Source organism: Equus quagga, unplaced genomic scaffold, assembly GCF_021613505.1.
Source record: "Equus quagga isolate Etosha38 unplaced genomic scaffold, UCLA_HA_Equagga_1.0 146_RagTag, whole genome shotgun sequence".
NCBI lineage: Eukaryota > Metazoa > Chordata > Mammalia > Perissodactyla > Equidae > Equus > Equus quagga.
The window spans coordinates 2,442,604-2,467,403 of record NW_025796728.1 but is presented as its reverse complement, the minus strand read 5'-3'; the positions used below and the strand labels follow the sequence as shown (position 1 = coordinate 2,467,403).

Sequence of the window (24,800 nt, the reverse complement as noted above, 5' to 3'; positions counted from 1 at the left end):
TATCATAAGAGGCCAGAGTGAGTTGAGCCTGAGAGGGGATGCAGAGTTTCCCCCTAGAGGACAGTGATGAGCACGTGATCAGAGGAGTGGGCAGCAGGGCCCCACAGTGAGGAGACTGGGCAGCAAACGTCAGGCAGCAGGTGTTCGAGGATTAGGTGAGCATTGTACTCGGAGGCACAAAGGTCTGTCAGGGGAGGGAATGCTGATGTTGATTCTATCTGAAAAAAAAGGGAGGCACAGCCCTTCCAAGTTCCTCACCCCCAAATACCAGTACTCAGTAAAAGGGAGATGGTATTCCTCTCCTTTAGTTCTCTATTTCTGTAGGAATAGAAATAGTCTTGAAATGTTGAACTCTGTTGAAGACTAAAAGACCAAAGTCAGAATATTACTCCAAAATATTTATTACTGTACTTCAATTCTGAGACACCACCAGTAGAAGTTGTATTATTCTATATCATCACTAAAAAGGAAAAAATGTTGCTATAATAAACTCTGATATGTCATGATTGTGGATTCATCCCAATTTCAGAGACATTTGAAAAACAGCATTAGAAAAACAAGTGGTAAAATAGTGTTTTAAAGCCCTATCTGCGTTGATGAGTAAGCACTTTGAAGTATTTAAAACTCAGACCTTGCCCAATATTTATAGCTTATGAAATTTAAGCAGGCTTGTAAAATTCAAGTCTGCTTTCATTTACTAAAGTAATAGCAAATTCTTTATTTAAGTAGCTATCTTAATGAAAGGTCCATTTTGTGTAAGGAAATACCCATTGTGAATATCTGCTTTGTCTGTTTAGCCATATTTCATGCATATTTGTATGTGTGTTCCTGTGCCCTAACCATTTTTTTTAACTTAAATGGTTATGTGGAATTTTAAATCTTTCTAATGAGGACTGAGTATAGATATAGTTTGAGAATATACCAAGCTTGAATTAAAAAATGTGGGTTAGTTCACCCAGGTAAATTGAGATACAGGAGTCAGAATTCCAAGAAAAGCTGAAGGATGAGGAGAAAATCCACTAACGTGTGAATAGTTTGAAGAACATGGAACCTCTTCTTTTTGGGAGATTCTTCTGAATAGCCCATTGGTCTCTTTTAAGTTCCCATTTTTTAACTTATTTAACAATTGTATTTTGTGACAATGCACATAATATGTGGAAACATTGGTTTACTAATCAGTCCTAGTAATCTACCTAATAATCTAGATTTTTAAAATCTAAAAAACCTAGTAACTTTTAAAAAGTTGATATGTACTGATTTAATTAATATTTGATGAAAGATCCTAGAGATTTAGTGGGTTCTCACTGATATTTTTTTCCAAAATGGAAAACCATAAAGTCAGCATTAAGAGGGAGCTTTTCATCTTGTGGTTATAAATTAGACAGAGCTGGAGGTTTTTGGTGCACAAACTAGCTTTTTGGCAAACAAATAAGAGGACAGACCTTCTGAACCTCCTAAATACCATTGTTCTGGGGCTCTTAATGTACATGTTGGCTCTTGGAGGCTAATTAAATCCTCTAAAGGGATTTCTAACTGACTACCTACCTCGTTATTTCATGTTAGATCATCCTGACTCCTCATCACCACCCCATCTGACCCAGTTGGGCACATGGACGATGAGTCTGATGGTTTGGGACAGTTCTAGTTGGAATGAAGCCTTAGGTCCCGTGTACAGAAACCAAATTAACTGCCAAATGTGGAGTAGGCTAATCCCTGGCCAACTTATTACAGAAGCATCTATTTTCTTCCCATTGCCTTTTTTTGTTAGAACAAATGGAGATAGCCTATCATCAGTGTATATGCGATCCCCACTTTAGGGCTTGGGTGTCCCTTATGTATGAATGACTGTGCAGAGATCGCCAGCCCTGCAGAGTGGCAGGATGCTCCTAAGAAGGCCCTGTCCCTCTTCTTTACCTCTCTAGGACTGACATACTTTCTTCTTTAGTTACTTCTCATCTTATCTTGGGTCTTGGAGGTAGATCAGACGGGAAGGCTTCCTCCTCTTCCTCAATCACAGATGGCCTCAGCTCTGTCCCTGTGAAGAGCCCTGGATAGCTTGACGGTGGATGCACTTTTGAAATGTAATTTTGTCTTTACACCTCCAGGTGTTTATTAAACTCACCATCAGAATCTCTGGGCCGTCTTTTCTCTAAAGCAGCCAATTAAACGAGTGTAAGCAGTGCCATAAACTAGAGTTGTGGCAGCTCCTGACACCTGCAGAATGTCAGAAGATTCCCTAAAGCAGGCGTGGTGCCCAGAGAAGTGATTGGGCCGCACCCCTCGTCCTGTGCTCAGTCCAGGCACGGTACTATTTAAGTGGAATGTTGGCCTACTTTAAAGTAATTTCCCTAGTGTATATAGATGAGTTCACAAACATTAATGTAATTGTCATACAACTTCACTGCATATGTCCCATCATCTACCTTTTTATTTTATTTTTATTCTTATTTTTAGTAGCCACATAGGTATTTTTATTGAAGAAAGATGAATATGCCTCACCCCTTTTGGCACAAAAATAATTTTGAGTAAAAGGTTAAAACTTTCATGTTGTATCAGTGAGAACCGTTCCATTATTCCAGGAATGATTGATGGGAAAATACTTCACTTACAGGAAAATCACAGTGATACAACACAATACAATATAAGTACAATCCACTTTTTTCCCCCCACCTTTTTATTTTTTAACACTGTTCTGCACCTTGTTCTTTTCACTTAAATCTTTGAGGCTGTTCCCTCAGTACCTATAGCTCTGCTTCATTTGTCTTAATGGTGGCATAGTATTCCTGGTACGGGATGTATTCAGCAAAGAAGTATTTAACTAATTCCTCCTAAATAGATGTTTGGTTGTTTCTAATCTTTTACTACTACAAATAGTCCTGCAGTAAATCTTGTTAAATACACATCTTCGTGTGCATGTGCAGGTATGTCTACAAGATAACTTGCCATAGGTGGAATTGTGGAGTCAAGAACTCGTTCTGATTTTGATAGATATTGCAAAATTGCCTTCTGTAGAGGTTCATCACTTTATACTTCCTCCATCGTGCGTCATAAGAATTCTTGTTTCTCCAGACCTTTGTCAACGGACTGAATTATCAAACTTTTAGATGTTTACCAAACTAGAACTCATTTTTGAGGTAACCCTGTTCATACTTCAGTGACCAAACCACCGTGAACAGAAAGCATTTGGCCAGATGTTAATGTTTCAATCCTGAGATCTGTGATTCTGATTTGACTGTCTTTCTGGTTTTTTTTTTAATTATTTTATAAACAGGTAGTTATGCTTGTCCTAGCTTGGAAATTGGATGCACAGAACATGGGTTATTTTACTCTACAGGAATGGTTAAAAGGAATGACTTCTCTACAGTAAGTCCTGAGGCTGCACTGGGCGGTCGAGGGTGGGGGGGCGCGGTCCCTGCTCTCCCCAGCTGGCTGCCTCCTCCCTGAATCTCAGCAAGCCTGCAGTGGATGGCTGGAGGAAAGCCAGCTGATGGGCAGGCTTCACCTGTGGTGGCCATAGGTATAAAGACCAGGCCTTGTTTTTATATGATGAGGAGGGCTATTGTGGATGAATTTTAGCAATTAAAGTTTTTATGTAATGTATGTTGTTTTATTTTACTGTTCTAGAGCACCTCTGCTCAATAGAAATAGACCAACCATTTCTCATATATGTGGGCCACATATGTAATGTGAAATTTTCTAATAGCCACATTAAAAACAGTAAAAAGAAACAGCTAAAATTAATTTTATTATATTTAACCAAAAATTCTATCATTCCAACATGTAATCAGTATTTTTAAAATCAGTGAACTATTTCACATTCTTTTTTCATATTAAATCTTCAAAATCTGGTGTATATTTTACATTTATGGTGCATCTCAATTTGCATTAGCTGCATTTCAAGTGCTCAGTAGCCACGTGTATCTAGTGGCTACTGTATTGGAAAGCACAGGATTAGAGCTTAAAAAGCAAAGGCTTATTAGCATCTGGTATATAGTTAGTGAGAAAAAATTGAATAAAGTATAACTTGTAAGTGAAAATATTTGATATCTTCTATTTTATATATTCTGATTTTAGCTTTGTACAAAATTGAAACTTCATTACTCTAGTGTTCAAAAAAAAATAATAATAATAATAATAATGAGGGGCCAGCCTGGCAGTATAGTGGTTGGGTTCGTGTGCTCTACTTCGGCAGCCTGGGGTTTGTGGGTTCAGATCCTGGGTGCAGACCTACACATCACTCATCAAGCCATGCTGTGGTGGCATCCCACATATAAAATAGAGGAGGATTGGCACAGATGTTAGCTCGGGGCAGTCTTCCTCACCAAAAAAAAAAATAATAATAATAATGATGATGATAATAATAAAAATTCTGTTCGTATTACCTGGCCCAGAATAAGAAAAAAAAAGTGGTTTTATGTGTTCACTTTGTGCTTGCATACGTGTGTGTGTGTGTATGTGTGTGTTTGCTAAGAGTTTCATGCAAGAAAACATACGCTGTTATTCTATGTTATGCATTGAAGGACACAGTTGAGGTGGACGACCGAACATTTCAAATGCTACTGGAAGACGAAGTGCTGATTCTTAACTTTGATCTTAAGTACTTGGAGTGACTTCTCTTTTTCTTTTCATTTTAACTAGGAATAATAAACTTTGATTTTTACTGGATTAAAATTAGAGTTGACAAGGTTTTATGGTTTTGTTTAAGTAATTTTGGAATTTGTCAGCTCTTAGTACCATTGTCTGTTTTTGTTATTGGCAATAATGCTTTATTTGCATTTTGCTTTGGTAGTGTGTACAGCCTGTTCACTGTTCTCCCATTTGAGCCTTGCGGCTACCTTGTAAGGAGGACAGATCGGGCTTTATCCTGCACGTTTTACAAATGAGGAAACTGAGGCTCAGAGGGGATGTGTGGTTTGTGAAAGCAACTGGCAGAGATGGGAAGAAAACTCGAGGCTTCTGGTTCTTAAGTCACATTCTTCCTCTAACAACTATTGTCTGATGGCAAATGTTTTGGGGAAAAGCCAAGTCACCCTTTTACAAATGCACTTTCCTTGCAGCGTGCTCTAGAATTTTAGGGTTGAGTCTCTGAAATCTCTTTAAGATTGTGTTTCTCATGTTGGGGAACATCTTATGATTTTAAGCGTCTTAATTCTTTCATTGTTTTCCTCTCTACCTTTCTTTGTTGCTTTCCAAATAAAGCACATGATGGCTGCTCTTTTTAAGCGTCCTTTTAATGATGAATGCGATATCAAAATTTTATTTCAAGGCTTTGGAAGAGGCACCGTTAATATTTTTTCAGGTGTATTTTTATTTGCCTTAACAGAGTATAATGTCCAGTTTTGTATACTTCTAGACTCTTTTTACATTTGTCTTTACAAAAGAATGTCGCATGATGCCAGGCCTTGCCCATGTGTTTTGAGGGCCATATCTCTTGGGAAGTGAAATATGTGGTTTCCTGGGAGAGGTCCACGTCTCATTCTGGGCGGGGGGAGGGTGACACACTCTGCAGGCTCTGTGTTGAGAACTCTGCTTGCCACTTTGTGTGACACAGGTGGTGGCAGGTGAGTTCCAATAGAATGCTGCCACTTGGTCCTTGGTCCTTGATTCAGGCTGTAGTGACAAGCCGGATCCACTGGAAAGGCGTTGAGGAATCTGCTTTCTTTTTGTAATATAAAGTTCTAAGATTGGTTCCCTCCTCCATGAGGTGGAGATAATTACTCAGAATAACCTTCAAGGTTCTTTGTAGTTTAAAAATAGTCCAACTTCAAATTTTAAGAACCTCTGGCCCCCTCTCCTTTCAGCCTCCCTCGATTCGTCATTTGTTCAGCAAATATTTGAATGGCAATGATGTATTCTAGGTCCTGGGAAACAAAACCCACAAATAAGATAAAGTCTTGTTTGGGTCAGGGGCTTGGAAGCAATGTTCAGGCAAAAGATCCCAAAGTAATAAGGTCAGTTCTCTTTAGCTCCTTGAATTGACTAAATAGGTACTGTATTTGTAAGGTACATGCACCCAATAAATAAGAATACTCAAGAGGCTGATTATTTATATGCTCTAAAGATGGAAAGTAGTCCATCTTCTGAATTATCTGTTTTGTCTTCTATTTTGTTTTTGCTCATTTTTATTTATTTAATTAAATAAAATATTTAATTTATTTTATTAACATTTATTAAACCTGCCCAGTGAAATGGACCCAAATTACAGATAAAATGTATGTGACAAAACCTGTACTTATATATTTTAGTACATTTGATTAAAATGTTAAGTTTTGGGACCGGCACCATGGCATAGTGGTTAAGTTTGGCATGCCCCACTTCAGTGGCCCAGGTTTGGTTCCCGGGCATGGACCTACACCACTTGTTGGTAACCATGCTGTGGCAGTGACCCACATACAAAATAGAGGTGGACTGGTGACAGATGTTAACTCAGGGTGAACCTTCCTCAGCAAAAGAAAAAGTTAAAAAAAAAAAAAGTTACAATCCAATGGGAGTGTGCTAGAAATGGAGAGCCCATGGGTTTTGGAACCAGACTTTTGAATCAGTTCTGCCACTTCCTGGGTGTCTTTGGTAGTGTCTCTAAAACCAGGAAGGTGAAGTGGTGAAATGTGGCTTACACCTGGGCACTCAGAGCTCACTCTCCTTGACACTGTCTATAGGAGCTGTGTGCATGGCCTGTCCAAGGCTGGTGTTTGTGAGCATGTTGGAGAAGTGACAGCAGCTGGTAGGGAACGTCCATCCCCAAGCTCCCTAGACCATTCTCAGTCAGAGAAGGCACAGCTCGTTTTTGTTGTTGTTGTTTATTTTGTTTGCTGAGGAAGATTAGCCCTGAGCTAACATCTGTGCCAGTCTTGCTCTACTTTATATGAGGGTTGCTGCCACAGCACAGCTGACAAGTGGTGTAGGTCCATGCCTGGGATCCAAACCCACACACCCAGGCTGCTGAAGTGGAGTGCGCCAAACTTAACCACTAGACCACGGGGCCACCCCAAACCCAGCTCTTGTTTTCATTGACTATTTGGTTTATTGCCTCATTCCAGCATGTGAATTTAAGTTTATGTCTGATGAATTAAGCTTATAAGGAAGTTTAAGCTAAAGAAAGCAAAACAAATGTCTTTAGAGTTATAGCTAACTGCATACAACCGATGATGGGCTGGAAAAATATGTTTGGGCTGATTAAGTGAGGAAAGGAGGGTCCCCTGGGTAATGGGGGAGAACTGCCTCTCATCTGACTTGATCTGGTTTGAGGACTATTGCCCTGATTTCTCTTGCATCTAAATCTGTTAGAGCAGCAGAACTCTAATAAGAAATGATCCCACACTATGACCTCATTTTGTTTTGGGAAGTGATGCTCCTTAGCGGTGTGGCACTGTCACTGTACGACTTCTGTGAGTTTCCTCATATATGGTACACAGAAAAGCAGGGGGAAGCAGGGGAAGATGTGGCTGCTTTCTGAAAAGTCAGGCTGCTCGCCTAAACTTCTCCAGCCTGTTTCTTCCCGGGCGCTTTGTTAGAACCGAGTCCCTCTGCAGATGTTCTTGTGGAGTGGCCACTAGATGGCAGCATATGGTTCAGACTGGGTGACTCAGAGGCCTGTTTCCCTAATGGGGGTTAGTCCAGGGTCCCTTTTAAAGCAGATCAAACTCTTTATTGACAATATTAGCTCTAACCCATGTAACCATCCTTAGTAGATACAGGAAGTGAACTGTTACTTTGTGCATTTTATGCTTAAAACATTGAGAACTGTTAGTTTCCTACACTCCAGATGAGATCTCTGAGCGTCTTTCAAACACAGGCACATCTTTTGCCAGGATGGCTGGACTCACTCCCAGGCGTGCTGTAGAACTTCACATTTTCCCTTGCAGCTCTACCCAAAGACTTGCAGCTACTTTATTTTCTTTTAGCTCTGTAGTGGTTATCTAAATGAGTGGTTCCTGCTCTTGAGTCTGCTGAAACGAACAGCTGCTCTTCTTCCTCTCATTGGGCAGGGCTAAACTGGACCGCTGGCCAAAATCTGGCCAATTCCTGTCACTTTGGCCCTTGACCTTCCTTTCCAGTGAAGATCAGGGACCTGGGCCTTATATGGTTTTGAGTTAGCTGATTTCCCTCCTCTTTGACCCTCCCCCATATTATTTTTAATAAATTATTATTAGTTTTATACATGGTAAAAAAAAAAAATCAAACCATACAGCAGAGTGCCCAATGCAAAGTAAGCGGGGCTCTCACTCCTGTGCCCCAACTCCCACTTACTGTCTTCCTGTGTATTTTTCTACCCTCCATCACCCTTCATTTGGATTTAAGCCCTAGATTTCTAACTAGGCTTCAGTATCTCTTTTTTTCCTTCCCCAAACCCCTCTCCAGGGAGATCCAAAACGAGCTTTTCAAGATGCAAGCCTGATTGTGGTCTCTTCCCTGGTAAAAGGTGGCTTTCATTGTTTCTAAGATTCAGTGAAAAAGCAAAACACTGTGGGCCACAAAAACCCTTTATGGTCTGGCCCCACCTCCATTTCAGCCTCATCTTGTACCACTTCCCCTCTTATTCTACCCAGTCTAGTCTTAGGGGTTTTGTTTTAGTGTTTGGACTTGCCATGCTCCCTTCTGCCACTGGGCCTTTGCCCATGCTGTTCCTTTTATCTGGAAAGCCCTCCCCTCCAAAAACATGTAGTTTCTGCTTATCTTTCAGCTCTCAGCTTACATGTCAGTCCCTTAAAGAAGGCTTTTCTGACTTCTAAAATAGTCTAATTTTAATCTTTTTTTTTTTCTTTTTCACTGAGGAATATTAGCCCTGAGCTAACATCTGTTGCCAATCTTCCCCTTTTTAACTTTGCTTGAAAAGATTATCTCTGAGCAAACATCTGTGCCAGTCTTCTTGCACTTTAGATGTGGGTCACCGCCACAGCACGGCTGACAAGTGATGTAGGTCCACCCCTGAGATCCAGGTCCTCCAACCCGGGCTGCTGAACTGGAGTGTGCTGAACTTGACCACTACACCACGGGGCCGGCCCCTAATTTTAATCTGTTTTAGTTTTCAAACATCAGGAAGAAATAAAGGACATTCTAAATTGTTATAGACTCATAGAAATGAATCATTTACTCTAATTTTGGCTTTTAGATATTTTATCATCTCACTAGATCATGGGGACTATTTTGTAGTTAGCTACAAAAAAGAAGCTTTTGCAAATTTATTGCTAAAAATAGATCAATGTGCTCTATTTTGAATCATATTTTAGTTTATAAAGTATGTAAAATATTTATGTTGATAATACTTGTATAATATATATTATTTATACTTAGTAGTAGGTAAAAGCTCTCCAGAGAAATATAAGGAAACACATGCAACATTGAGAAGCTTTAATATTGCTGGCAAAAATGGTAACTCTTGGTTCTTATTTTTAAGGACTAGATATTAAGAATGAAAAATCAGTTTGTAAAAATAACCAATTAGTGGGCCAGCCAAGGTGGCCTAGTGGTTAAGTTCGGCATGCTCTGCTTCGGTGGCCCAGGTTCGGTTCCCAGGTGCAGACCTACACCACTCATCTGTCAGTGGCCATGCTGTGGTGGTGGCTCACATACAAAAAGAGGAAGATTGGCAACAGATGTTAGCTCAGGGCAAATCTTCTTCAGCAAAGGAAAAAAAAACCCAGTTAGTCTACTTTCTTAGGAAAAATAAACAGTGTGTCACTTACCTCTAAAAATAGGTTATCATCAGAGACCGGCCTGGTGGTGTAGCGTTTAAGTTCGTGTGCTCTGCTTCAGTGGCCTGGGGGTTCACTGGTTCAGATCCTGGGCATGGACTTATACCCTGCTTATCAAGCCATGCTGAGGCAGGCATCCCACATATAAAGTAGAGGAAGATGGACATAGGTGTTAGCTCAGGGCCAATCTTCCTCAGTGAAAAAGAGGAGGATTGGCAGTGGATGTTAGCTCAGGGCTAATCTTCCTCAAAAAAAAAAAAAAAAAAAAGTAGGTTATCATCAGCAGGACTCCCTGGAGAAATAGCTGATTTCAAGTCTAGGGTAGGGTGAGTACAAGGTGAGCTGGAGTATCTTGTGCCAGAAGCAAGGACATGCTCAAAGACCGATGGGGACATGTCACAAGGACACTGGAGTCAGCCTGAAGGATCCACTGCCCAAATGAGGACAATTTTTACATCAAAAAGAATAAATACAGTAGCATTATAACATGGAATAAAAAGCAAAACTCCTTCAGTCCAGAAAATAATAAAGATAGTTAGTACAGCTCTTGTTTATAGAAGAATTCAGCCAATAAATTTAAAAGGCATGATAGAGTTAGAAAAACCACCGTTGTGCATCTTCAAATGTAAAGTCGGTTCAGGCAGGTATCATCAATGGATGCTAAAACCACTGGCTGAAGGTTATTGAGGAACAGGATAGTTGCAGTCTCAAGATTATGTACTGTTTCAAAGGGGGAAAAGTACCTTTAGCTGGAGAATCTGGTGGACACTGCCTTAATCAAGTGAATCAACTTAATATCACCAATAATGGGACGGACTGATGTTATGAGCCTCCTCGTCGGGGCCACTGAGAAAGCACATCACGTGTAGCATTCCTGTCAAAAATATTTAACCTAAATAGAATTATAGGGAAATTATCTGACAAATTGAGATTCAAAATTGACATTGTCAAGAGAGACAGAAAAAAAGATGGGACACCCTTCTTGAGACTAAGGAGACATCTCAACTAAGAGCAATGCATGAGTCTTGGTTGGATCCTGGATTGAAAAAAAACAGCAGCCATAAGGAAAATTGGGGAAACAATTGAGATATTTGCATGTAAGTTGTATATTAGCTAAGAAAGTTAACGTTGATACAGTATTAAGAATGATAATGGTATTAAGTGTTTTGGGGTGAAGGGTCACTGTATTTGCAACTTACTTTGAAATGGTACACGGAAAAAGCACACCTACGTGAAAGAGCACAATGTGGGAAGGTTCCTTATGAATGGAGGGGTGGGTATTTGGATGCTTATTTACTATTCTTTCAACTTTTGTGTACATTGGCAATTTTTTAAAATAAAAAGTGTAGGAAAAAATAGGTCATTGTGGCCTCAGGGTTTTATTCTGTCTTTTGATGTTGTGTGTCCAATTAAGGAAAAAACTCAGGTTATAATTTACCTTTATTCTGTTTTTCTAGATGTGATACAACAGAAAAACTCAGAAATACTTTGGATTACTTAAGATCATTATTAAATGATTCTACAAACTTTAAACTTATTTACAGATATGCGTTTGACTTTGCACGGGTGAGTTCTCTGGAGCCTATCCAGATGTGTCCCTGCCCCCCCTCCCCTTCTTTACTGCCATTTGAGGTTGGTTTTTACATGGTACAGCCAAAGAAGTTGAATAAGTTACTCCCAGGATGCTAGTTAGAATTTCTTTGTATACATGTACGCTTTCTCAGCTAACTCTGATTCTGGGCAAAAATGTAGTATGTTAAGCAAAAAAGTGTAGTGGCAGACCTTTAATAGCTCTTGGGATTGGCTCAGAAGTAATTTGTAAATAGGCATGTCGTAGGCAGTGTTCTAAATGTCTCTTAGATAAGCCTGGGAAAGCTTTTCCTTCTCACAAAACAGCAGACCTTCACCCGTTGAGTTTATTGGAATAAGCTAATCAGATCTAATCCGGTTTCACTTTGGGTGCTATACCGTATTTGGAAATCATTTTCAAACCTAAGCTAATTTCAGTGAACATTATTCAAACAGGTTCTAATCATCATTTTGAAAGGTGATCATCTTGTTTGTCACGTAGTGAGCAGGGTCCAAATATGTGACAGTGGTTCTCTTGGAGTGAAATACAGTCTTTTCAGCCTGGTCACCATAGGTAGTGAATTGGAAGGCACCCGTTGGCATTGCTTCCTTCCCACACAGTCCACAGCCCCGCAGCTGCACTTTATTCAGGAATGGGCTTCTCATGTTTGTGTGTTTGGTGGACTCAGGTGACTAGGTTTTCTTGATTGATTGCATTTTTTAGTGATTTTTTTTTTTTAAGCAGAGAACTCAGTGACAAATGATTTTTTTTGTCTACCACCATGCTGATGTTTTTCACTTTTTACCTGCTTTGGCTCTGCTAGTTCAGCAAAGGTTTATTCGGTGGTGAATTCTGCTGCATCTCCAACAACATTAGTAGTTCTCTGTGCTGTCCTCATTCGTGACTTTTTGCCTTGTCACAACCTTCAGATAAAATCACAACTTGCATGAGAATTTATAGATGTTAGAAATGATATGGTGAAATTCAGATACAGTGTTTTACTAAATGGCATTTGTGTAATTGTATATAGAAGTTATTTGCCAGATGCTTTTAGAATAGATCTGTAGTCTCTAGGATAAATACTTTATTACATGAGATTTTTTCCTCTCACAGTCAGCTATTTCTTATTGTATGGGTGAAAGTTAGTTTAGAAGCATTATACCTTTTCACCAAAAAGAGCCCTATTTTCTAACTTCCCTGTTTGGAGGTCAAATTTCCCCTGTAACTGCTGCGTTGGAGCCAGGTTCCATTTTCCTGGCCCATGGCTTTCCATCCCCTTGTTGGTCAGCCACCATCTTGCAAGGGCTCCTTTGGTCCTTTCTTTCTTGGTGCTTTCACCACAGCCGTGCCTTCTCAAGGCCCTTTTTGCCTCCTGAGTCCCCTGCTATGGTAGCCTTCTTTCCACATCCATTCGCTTCTCATCCAGCGTTCCCATTGGTGGGGCATCGTTCACCTGCCTTCAGCCCCAGGATCACTCGGCCACCTTCAAGCTCACGAAGCCTCCAGTCCCACTTCCTTCATATTAACATAGTGCTCTATCATGTGGACGGTACGACTGTTCCCACCACAACTGTGAGTGACAGACAGGGACCGTTTCAGTCTGCTTCACAGAGCAGGAAAGTGAGCCTCTGAGAAGTGGAGAAATTGGACCATGGTCACATTGTTAATCAACAGGAGATCCAGGACTCAAACCCAGGTTCTGGCGCCGCGTCCAGTCTGCAGGTCACTCCAGACCCTCGCGTCGAGTCCCAAGCTTCCTCTCCCACCCGATGCCTGTACTGTGGTGAAGTCAGATTAGCTGTTGACTGAGCCTGCCGCCTGCCTTTTGTCGTGCTGGACCTCTCCCTGGAGCCCTGTTTGTACTCCCACAGCTCTCTCCAGCGTCAGGCTTCTGGGCCCAAGCCACATGCTCCCACTTTTCACACAGTCTCCCGGTTCCTCCTGTCCCAGAGGACACTCTTACATAGCCCTCACGTCCCCTCTAGCTTGCCTTTGGAGTTTGGCACAGGCCTTAATTTTTTGTAACAGATTAAGGGACTACGTGTTTTCTTTCTTCATATCCCTAGTAGCAGCCAGCAGAGTTCTTTGCTTTTAAGGAGAGTATCAACAAGTACCAGTGAATTAAGCCCTTTTATGTAAGGATGAATAACCACCCACAGTTAATCACTGCCGCATAGATTCAGTTCAGCTGAGATATGCTCTAAGGTGAATTTGTGACTGAATCCTTTGTTTTGTTTAGCTGTATCCCACAAGTTTTGAGATGTTGTGTTCATTTGGATTCAGTTCAAAATATCTTCCAGTTTCCCTTGTGATTTCTTTTTTGACCGATTTGTCATTTAGAAATGTGTTGTTTGTGTTATTTTCCAAGTATTTAGGATTTTCCAAGTAATCTTCTATTATTGATACCTAGTATAATTCCATTGTGGTCAGAGAACGTACCGTGTATAATTTCAGTCCCCTTAAATGTGTAGAGTCTTGATTCATGGTCCAGGCTATGGCCTGCTGTGATGGACATTTTATGCGTACCTGCGAAGAGTGAGTGTTCTGCTGCTGTTCAGTGGAGTGTTTTATAATGTCAGTCACATCAGGTTGGTTGTTCTCCTCTGTCCTTACTGATTTCTGCCCACTGTTCTCCCAGTTACTGAGAGAGGAATGTGGAACTCTCCAACTATAATTGTTTCTCCTGTCACTTCTGTCATTTTTTTTGTTTCATGTATTTTTGAAGCATGGATATTTGGATTTAGATACACTTACCATTGTTATGTCCTCTTGAAGAATTGACCCTTTAGCGTTATGAAACGTCTTTATCTCTGGTAGTGTTCCTTGTTTTGAAGTCTACTTTGTCTGATACAAATATAGCCATTCCTACTTTCTTTTGATTGAGTCTGCATATGTCTTTTTCCATCCTTTTATTTTAAAACTACTTGTGTCTTTATATTTGAAGTGGGTTTCTTATAGAGAGCATATAGTTGGGTCTCACAGTATCTATCTTAATTGGGCTGCTTAAACTGTTTACTTTTAATGTAACTATTGGTATTGTTAAGTTTAATCTCCTATTTTGCTATTTTTTCCCGTTTGTCCCATCTGTTTTTGTTCCTCTTTTCTTCTTTTTATGACTTCTTTTGGATTGAGTTTTTTTAAATGATTCCATTTTAATCATTCCATTCCTCTGTTGCCTTATTAGCAGTTTAATTTTCTTGTGGTTCTCTAGGCTTTCCAGTATACATCTTTAAATATCACAGTCTGTCTGCAAATAATCTTATACTGCTTCACGTACAATGCAAGAACCTTTACAACAGTGTACTTTCATTTTGCCCTCCCATACTTTTTGCTTGTTGTCGTATATTTTACTTACATATTTGCTATAAATTTCACAATATATTGTCTTAGTCTATTCAGGCTGCTGTAACAAAATACCAGAGTCTATGTAGCTCATAATTAACAGAAATTTATTTCTCACGGTTCTGGAGGCTGGGAAGTCCAAGATCCAGGTGCCAGCAGATTAGGTGTGTGGTGAGGGCTCCCTTCCCAGGTGGCTGTCTTTTCGGTGTGGCCTCACATGGCAGAGGGAGGAGAGCTCTTTATAAGGGCGCTAATCCATAATCATGAGGGCTCTGCCCTCATGGCCTGATCACCTTCTAAAGGCCCCACCTCCTAATGCCGTCACCTTGCGGGGTAGGATTTCTACATCTGAATTTTAGGCGGACACAAACATTCAGACTGTAGCATATATTATCATTTTTGCTTTAAATAGGCAAAAATATCTTTTATATTTACCCAAATATATACCATTTCTTTTTCTTTATTCCTTTTGTGCCGATCCGGATTTCTGTCTGTATCCTTTGCCTTCTGGCTAAAAAATTTCCTTTAATTTTTCTCGTAGTACAGAGAACTGTATTGGTGATGAATTCTCTAAGCTTTTATTTTGCCTTCAATTTAGAAGATACTTCTCTGGATAAAAGATTCTAGAATGACCATTTATTCTTTCAGTACTTAAATGGTAGCTGTTGTCTTCTGTCGTGTGTGGTTTCTGACAATAAGTCTGGTGTTCATTATTCCTCTGGATAGTGTCTTGTTTTGTTTTGTAACTGCTTTTATTCTCTTTTCACTGCTTTTCAGCAAGTCGATTATGATATACCTTGACAGAATTTTCCTTATCTTTATTCTGGTGGGGGTTTGTTGAGTTTTTTAGATCTGTGGACTTATAGTTTGTATTAAGTTGGGAAAATTTTCAGCTGTTATTTCTTCTAATATTTTTTTCTACTCTCCCTCTGCCCTCCTTCTGACACTACAGACGTACTTATGTTAGGTGCTTGATGTTGTCCCACAGGCCACTGATGATGCCATGTTCAATTTTTTGTATTTTTTCCTCCTTTCTGTTTCCCTTTGGATAATATTTATTACTATGTCTTCTAATACTAATATTTTCTTCTGCAGTGTCAAATCTGCTGTTAATCTTAGTGTATTTTTCATTTCAAATACTGTATTTTTCATCTCTAGAAGTTTCATTTGAGTCTTTTTAATATCCGTTTCTCTCCTCATCATGATACTATTTTCTTTTACCTTCATGAACATCTAGAACATTTGTATAACAGGTTTTTTAACAATTTTGTCTTCTGGTTCCATCATCTCTGTCATTTCTGGGTCTAGTCTATTGATTAATTTGGTTTTTGTTTTTTTGTGAAGAAGATTGGCCCTGACCTAGCATCTGTGCCAATCTTCCTCTATTTTATGTGGTATGCTGCCACAGCGTGGCTTGACGAGTTGTACTAGGTCTGTGCAATAGAAGTGGTTGTGTGGAGGCAGCAGACACGGGTCTGGCGGGGTGGGGGTGGGTGGGTGAGGCCTCGTGCTGAGAGGCGGTCATGTGAGGGTGAGTCTGTTACGAGCCAGTCCTCCCCACCTGTGCCTTGATTGGCTCACTCTTCCAGCAGTAGGTGCCACTGCTTTTACTTGCCACCTCTGAGGAGGTGTTTCAGGAAGACGTAGGAGGTCACACAGGTGAACGCTGAGGCATCGTCTTCCCTCTGAGTAAAGCAGCAGCTGAGTCATGTCCATTTAAAGTGGAAGTGTTAGGGATGTCACTCACAGAACTCGCTGAGGAGGGTTTTGCTGGGTCTTGTGTTCAACAGCCCCTGTTAACAGAGGATTCTGCCCGATTCCAGCCTACATCTGTCATGACCGTCTGAGTCCCTTCCTCTTCTGGCTTGACTCGGTTTCTCACTTCGTAACCAATGTATCTGTCTAGTTTCCCTCTCCACACCGCCCCCCAACACACACCCCTCTCTACTTTTTCTCATATTTTCACTGTAAATTATGAAGAAAACAGAAGGTGGGCCTGGGTGAGGACAAAAGTAGGAAGAATATATAGTCGTCTAATCACAAGTCCATTATCCTGAAAATCTTGTCAGTTTTGTCCGTAAGATTACTCTTCAGTTACTGCGGAGTCACACGGATTTGCTCAGCAGTTATTTATAACGCTAATTGGACGATATGTCTCTTAATATTTAAATATTGCTTCCTCATTACTTCTCAGGGAAGTGATGTATGGTCCACACTCAGGCTTGGGGTCTGACTTCCTTGTTCAAGTCCCAGCTCTGCCACTTGTTGACTGTCATTTCACTCCCTATGCCTCAGTTTCCTTATTTATAAATTGGGGATTCTAATAATGGTTATCCTAACAGAGTTGTTGTATTAAATGAGTTTAAGGATAAGGCACTTAGAACAATTTCTGGCTCGGATTAGGTTGTCGATAAAAGTTACCCATAGAATTAGCAATAGTTTTTCAAATATCCTTCACTGTTATTACTTAGGTGTCTACAAATGTCAACTTTCAAATAATGCCTTTTTTTCCCCGTTAAGTAGTACTTAACAGTAATAGAATCTGTGCCAAATAAAATGACAGGGAAAGGCTGTGCCTGTTGGCAGATTTTTTTCTTTTGTTTTAAAGGAAATGTCAGTAGTTGAGCTTAATTGCCTTGTAAACATTGTCGTCTGTAAACTAATGCTGGGTAAGTTCTAAGAGCACACTTACTTAGTTTCGTTTTTCCCAATGGGAGGACAATCTTGAGTTTTATGACTTTTTGCTTGTTTTTAATGTGTATTAAAAAAAAAAAACAGCTCCTGTTCAAAAACCTGATTGTCTATGCATATTTTCAGTTTTGTAAACTGAACCACATTAGGATTCGAGTCCCTGGGTGCTATTTTTACTTATGTTTGCTTACCTAGGTAGCTGTGTTAAGGAGGACTGCATTTTCTTTATTTTTTGTGATCCCTATGGTCTCAAATGAGAATTCTGTGATGTGTATTGTAGGTCTTCAGTTCGGGCCTTTTGGTTTCACCTACCAATTTCTGACTCAATTGTCACCATTTATGTTTGTGAATCATGGTCACTTATGTACTATTTCTTGAGTTCAACTAGTTGCTCTCAAAAATCTTAGGGATTTTTTTCCTGCTGTTGGAGGTCTTTTTCCTTTATACTTTTAATAATTCAATGTTTCCCTTTTCACGTACAAGTCTTAAGCTATTAAAACTTGGTGAAAATTGGAAATAGATCATCTGAAATCATTGGGGGCCTCTGATAGAGCATCTGGGAACCTAGATGTTTAAAGATTCATTTTTGTAGTTATGTTTACAATTAACTCTTTAACTGCTCTGTTTCAGTTACTGTTTCTGAAGTCACTTGTGACATTTAAGGAAAAAAGGGCTTGATTTTCACATCTTACAGGAAGACCTATACTGGAACAGTCTTAGGGACTGGGTTTTTTTTTCATATTAGAACTTCAAATCATACCTTAATAAAACTTCATTATTCTCTGCTCTACATTAGCTGTTTTTAGTCTTTAGCTTGAGAAGGGCATTTATTCCATATGCGGACATAACTTGTTGGAATATTTGGGGTAGGACCCTTTGGTTTTACAGCTGTACCACTAAGAGGCCTGGTCTCATCTGTGACTGCTTTTAAAATCTGTGTTTAAGAAAGATAACCAGGCAGAATCTAGTTGTGTTTTGTAGGAGGTTAGTACATCTTTGGTGTATAGAACCTATTTAGCTTCTATTATTATTTGAAAAATAAAATTGTTTTTAATTTCTTATTTTAGAAAATGAAAGTTTATGAAATGCATATCTATGCATCTTGGGGCAAGAGGTGGGCAGGGAGAAAAGTCTCATTTCTTCTCCTTTAACCTGATGGGCCTTCTGGGGACGCTGAGTGACTCTTGACTGTCTCAAGGTACTTTCTGCTTAGATTCTAACCTTGGGATGCAGAAACCTGCCCCTTGCTCCTTGGTGCTTCATGAGCAGAGGATCACAGGGTCAGTGTTGACAGTGTACTATTTTAATTTCTTGCGAGGAGCTTCTGGATGTCTTTGCTGTACTCCTTGAATTTGTTAAGGTAATTTTTTTTTTATGCCCATTATGATGATGGCTGCTTCATAGCATCCTGGGAGATTCATTTCACTTTTAATTGAGAACCTTTTGCAGAGAATGCCATTAGGATCATTGTCAGACAACCCCCTGGACGTGTCTCCATTTTGCTGTTTAGTAGATGTTTGCTGTGGGATCTCTCAACTGTGCTGTTCCCAGGAATTTTGAGTGTTTGTAGTTATGGTCATTTGCACTTGGCCTCAAATCCACCCACAGGCAATGTTGGTTATCAGTGAGATGCCACTGTTAAGATCGTGAGTGCATCCATAATATCTTTCTCTTATTTGCTAGGCAGAAGATGGTGTTAGTGATTGCGAGCTGCTGGCTGGCACCCTTGCAGAGCAGGAGTAAGTGAGTGCTGTTCAGCTTTCCGGTCCTGTGAGTCTGATGCCTTTCCTCCATGTTTTGGCATCACTGCCAAACACATGCATTGAAATCCTTCATGATCATCAGTTTGTCAGATGATTATATTGTTGCAAAGAGTCTGTCCAGGTCCTTGTATCTTTTTTTTTTGTCACTTTAGTGTATGTCCATTGTGATGGGGACAGAGGCATTGATGATGTTGAAAGAAGGCATAATATGTATCAAGGCAAGACTAGCGATTTTAGGTTTAGTGAAGCATTATAAACTCCTCAAAGGGAAAGCTTTTCCAGAGTGCCCATGCCATCAGCCCAGTGCTGCATGAGCTGTTGTTCCACAGATGAACTTGGGCCCAGTCCTGTGGTGCCACATGTGTTTTCAACAGTTTACTCATTTTTCTTGTGGATTTCTTCATAGTGTGGTTTGCTGTTGCCGTCTGCCACACCTATGTTACAGGGTAAAAGGAAGTTTTCCATTTGCTTGCACAGTGCATCCCAGAAGTATGAGCCCATGAAATGCAACAAACCAATGAGGCTTGGTTGGCAAAGAGTGGGCAATCTCTAGAGCACCTTTTCTGCTGTCCTTCTCTCCATGGGAGTGAGTACTGCAGCCCTGGGCAGGACGGTCTGCATGGCCAAGGGACAGGCAGAGAACCCTGTGGAAATTCGGAAGCCCCACCTGTTTGCCTTGACCTGTGGAACTGGGATACTTCCGCCATCATCAGACTTAAGTTGTGTGGCCTGCAACAGAGAAGGGTGACTCGGAGCCATCTGACCTGGTCTATTCATGAATAGTCGTTAAGCTTTACGACTGTGACCAAAAGACAGACCTTTCGCACATCTTCCTGTATCTTCATCTACCTTGTTTGCTGTTGTTGAGTGAGGCCCTTACATTTGCTGTATTGTTTAAGTCCTTCACTTTTAAAATCAGTGTCATGGCCAGAAATGCTCTGTGTACTAAAGAACACTTCACTGTTAGAGTCCTCGAGGTCATAATTTATTTTGTCGGGAGGTACGTGTGGGCTACGTATGTGGCTGACAGTGGTGGTCAAAACATCATCCCTTAATTTGGTGAACATTTAGATTCTACCCCACAGGGCATAGCCGGGCACTTTCTCCCTTCATAGGAAAGTACTTTTGTAAATTTCCACTGTAGTTGATACCACGAGGAGGCTAGCTTTGCATATGTGATTTCTTTTCTGGTTTCCTTGTGAAATGTTGTCTTTCACTTGGCTACTAGTTAGGGGTAGTCTGCTAGGAGATTTCACATCTAACAAATCCAAGGTAAGAAGGACTGTAATAGGTGGACAGACTACTTTCCCCCAGAGTGGGTGGATGAATTCTTACTGGGAGAGAATCTCCAAAGCCCCAACAGTTTATTGTGAGCTGAATTTAATTCCAACATTTGTAGGCACAAGAAAAACATTTACCAGTGAAATAAAATTGTTGGGAAAATGATTTTTATTAAGAAAACCTGATTCCTAAGCATGGAAATCAAAACCTTTAACTTTAGTTAGTTAAGTTATGGGCTTTGGGGTCAACCATTATGATTTTGATAATTATCATAAATGTCAAACAGCAAATGATTGAGTTATAGATTTTTATTTATCCCGTGAAATAATAATAGATATTTTTACTACATCATTAATTGATTTTGCATTAGAGTGATCATTCGATTGACATGAATCTTTCTCACAGTAAATTTATACAATACTGAAACCATTAAGCCTTCCGTGGTGTTTGACTACTCGCCCTCTCCCACCTTAGTGTTGATTCAGGGTTTTTATGGTGTATGATAAATGAGCTGTTTACTAATTTCTTGTTGAAGTGAAATAGAAATTTGGATTATTGGAATTTATTATTTGGGGGCATCTGGCTCATCCTTGTTTTTGTTTGTTAAACAGGAAAAGGACCAGCGCAGCCTAGACATAAACACTGCCAAATGCATGTTGGGACTGTTATTAGGAAAAATCTGGCCCCTTTTTCCAGTTTTTCACCAATTCTTAGAGGTACCAAATTGTTATTTTATGGAATGTATGTTTGCTTGCTTAGAACTACCAAGTATAATGTAACAATTTTATGTAAATTTCTGTTTGTTGTGCTTTTCTGCCCATAGGAATAATGGTGACGTCATTGCTGTTTTCCCCGTGTTTGCATTTACTGTTTTGCTGCATAACCCCTGTACGAACACGTCAGACACAGCTGCAGCTCTGTCCCTTCCTTTCTCGTCCCCACTTTAAAAGCTTGACTTTGGTTTAGACTTCCTACTCTCTCTAACAGTAGTAAAACAGAATTTACTTTGTTTTGTGGCTGTAGGTGAATTTCCACTTTTATTAAGCAAAAGTTAAAAAACAGCCATCTGCCTTCTTACTAAAATTAGTTTCTAATGTATCCTTATGTACTCTTATCTCCAAGTGACTTGGGGACCTAGATCAATCTAAGTGTTAGGCACCTGACAGTATCTCCTTCAGTTTAAATTTTCTTTGTATTTGTATTAGGAATAATCCAGCACTTTACGCCATCATTGTTGTTTGTTTGCTTTAAGTATTAATGATCAAACCTTTGGGCCGCTGGTTATGAGGAGCTGGTTCTGATGCGCTGTGATGCTGGGGGCCTGAAAGCGTGTGAGCTCTAAGTTTGAGTTACTTGGGTTGTCATGTCTGGCATCCTTCTTGCCCTCCAGCCCCAAAGCCCTTAAAAAATGCCCTTTGCTTGAAGGGATAAGGGTGTCGGGTCTTTGAGAAAATCCTGGGCCTTAGCCCGACTCCAGCTTCACTCTTGAAATAGTCTTTCTTCCAACTTACTTTATGTAATGGTCCAGAAAAACTTCCAACTGATATGTGAATCTTTGAGGACTGCTATTAAAAATTACTTGTAACATTCCTAACTGGAACTCCTGAAGAGAGATATAAAAACTAGTTTTCATAAAAGAAATATTTGTTTACATGACAATCCATATCTACACGTGATCTGTTGTGATTTCTCTGACAACCCCATGAAATGTTAGCTTTATTTGGAAAATAAGTAGAAATAAGTTCTTGTTCTCAGAGAGTTTAGCAGAATTTGAGCCCGAGTGTCATGGATTCTTGAGCTGAAAGACCTTGCCAAAAGCAAATTTTACTACACAATTCCAGAAGCATCATCAACTGTTTCAATGACTGGTTTTTGCTTTTAGTTGCTTAGAAAGTTAAACGTGTAGTTTGTGCTTTGTTCTCTCTTTATATCGGTTTGCATTTTTCTTTTAAAAGGGCACAGTAATCCTTTCATTTGGGCTTTTCTTATGTTTGCATCCTTAAAACCGCTGGCTCAACTCTTTGCTTTTTAGGTACTTGTATTATTTTCCAATGTTCCTGATTTTAGTGGTTAGGATTTAAAATTGGTGGATCTAGGTTTTATTTTTAAATCTTTATACAGGAATACTGTATTTTAAAATATACACTTGGCATATTTCTTGTCTAAGAGAAATACAAAAAATACCTCATGGCACTTCTGATTTCTTTTATGTTCCAATTCAAATTCTGAATTATTAGAACAGTGCTTTTCGTCAGTGGCCAGAACAGCTGGTTCAGAGAGTGCTTACGGCACTTAGGAGGTTCTCGTCGTGTCACCCACTGCTGCACGTACCCTCAGCTGACGACGGACAGTGAGCGTGCTGATCGTTTCAGGGACGGTTAATGGGAGCTGCTCTTCATTAGCACTTACTTTGAGCCAAGCACTGAATGAAGTGCTTTGGATAAATTATGTGAATTCTCTCTTTGAATCCTTGCAGCATCTCTATGAAGAAGGTATTCTCCCCATTTTATATAAAAGGGCTTTTGCAGTCTAGAAATTTCACTTCCAGGGATATAAAATTGTTTTCCTTTTATGTGCGTGTCATTTTGTGTTGAGCCCCTATAATATTTTTGTAATGAAAATTGTCATCGTAAGTTCTACTCTTGCTCTCCCTCACCCTTCTCCTAGATTGGTGCTTAACACCCCTCAAATGGAAAGAGTCAACCTTCATGAACTTTCTCAAGTTGATTCATGCAGCAGTTGAAACCATACCGTTTGTTGATCATGTCAGTAATTCATATTACTTTTCCCTCCATCAGCAATCAAAATATAAAGTTATTAACAAAGACCAGTGGTGCAATGTGCTAGAATTTAGCAGAACAATTAATCTTGACCTCAGCAACTACGATGAAGACGGAGCATGTAAGTACTGGTCCTGGGTGTTCGCTCACTCTTCCCCTCGCTGTACATTTTGCACAGCTTCCTCCTGTGAGAAGCCTCACAGCCCTGTTGTTCTCTCTCTCTCTCTCTTTCTCTCCAGGGCCGGTTTTGTTGGATGAGTTTGTGGAGTGGTATAAAGACAAACAGATGTCCTAGGACTTTATGCATAGCAGCGAGAGAGTCACTGTTACCACAGTTATGTCAACCATTAGCCATAAATTGCTGTTTGTATCCAAGCGCATGCTGCTTTTCTTGCACTGTCTCCCTTTTGCAGGGACGTTTTGGTGTTTGCGATTGAATGGGCCGGCTCTGCCTCCTGTGTAGCATTGTTCTCTTGGAAGGCTGCTTTGCAGTTTGTATTTACACTACAGATTGGTGAATTTGCCAACGTCCTCACTGTGATTATGTGTATATTGCTGTTTAAATTTTGTATATGTGTATAAAAAGAAAAAGCTTCACCTAGAGATTATTTCTGCAAAAATGTATTGTAAAAATAATTTTTGTGGCATATTTCTAGTCCCTTTTTTCAAATGAACCAATTATGCTTTATTTGGTCTCAAATGTAGCATTTCAGAAAACAAGACAACTGTTACCATAAGCAAATGTTGCCAGAATTTACCTTATTGTTTAAGAGGCCAACTTGTGGAAGGGGGTGGGGTCTTAACTTTTCAGAGGCATATGCCAAATATAATTTGGTCTACTTAAATGTTAGCATTTTTAAATGAGGAAAGTTATAATTACTTGAACTTATAGACATGTACCATGCCACAAATCATTTCCACCATGCAGGGTATAGGTTTTTATTTTCTAATGTTAACGCTGTAGTAGTTTGAATATAGGTACAAATGAACAAAGTAAAATTGCACCTTTTTTAAAATGAGTTTTAAACTCTTATAAACTTTCTTTAGTGTTTTTTTTTCTTTTGCATTCTTCTAGTCAGTGTTTGGTCTGCTGATGCTTTCTCCGCCATTCTAAGTAAAATTTATTTTGCCTCCTCTCTGAAAACCTAATGGTTTGCTGGCAATTTATAACTGCAGAGCACTTTTAGTTGTGGCTTGAATTTTGAGTTAAGCTTTCATGGTGTCTAGTTTTCTAGTTTTTTGGAAAAAGAACTATACTATAAATGAGAGGTGTTTTGTTTTGTTTTGTTTTCCTTTTTTGTTTCTTTCACGCTAGGCTTTTCCTGGCAGCATGTCCACTGCAGGCAGTGGACACAAAACCACCAGCAGCGAGCTAACTCTGTTACATGCTAGGACCTTTCCTGGAGGGCCGCTCGTCATCACCTGAGTAATTTGTACAGAAAGGTGATAGCCATTATTTATGTGGATGAGGAAGCGAGAGTAAGCAAGATGGTATTTTTAGGTTTGTATTTTATGTCTTTTTTTTTTTTTTCCTTGCCTTACCCTTCTTGAGGAAATGTATAGATAACATGTTTTCCCCTCAACTATCTGGTGCTATTGAATGACTAATTTAGTCCCTAAAGTTTTGTGAAAACACAAAAGTCTAATGATTTAAACCAAGTAAAAAAGTTAATGGTGCATT

The 24,800-nt window shown here is 39.7% G+C and overlaps 1 protein-coding gene across 8 annotated transcripts in view; it reads left to right on the top strand.

The window, feature by feature from the left end:
- LOC124232987 (DCN1-like protein 4) overlaps window positions 1-24,467 on the top strand; it is a 66,432-nt gene extending 41,965 nt beyond the window's left edge. For 6 of the 8 annotated variants that reach the window (XM_046649975.1, XM_046649972.1, XM_046649971.1 and 3 more), the window contains 5 exons: window positions 3,272-3,363; window positions 11,150-11,258; window positions 20,951-21,055; window positions 23,138-23,240; window positions 23,359-24,467. In XM_046649975.1, coding sequence (XP_046505931.1) covers window positions 3,272-3,363; window positions 11,150-11,258; window positions 20,951-21,055; window positions 23,138-23,240; window positions 23,359-23,414 — 465 coding nt within the window. In that variant the 3' untranslated portion in view covers window positions 23,415-24,467. Of the gene's footprint in view, window positions 1-3,271; window positions 3,364-11,149; window positions 11,259-20,950; window positions 21,056-22,576; window positions 22,892-23,137; window positions 23,241-23,358 lie in introns of those variants that run through there. The other 2 variants (XM_046649974.1, XM_046649973.1) reach the window with 2 other exon arrangements.
- Window positions 24,468-24,800: the final 333 nt, after the last annotated feature.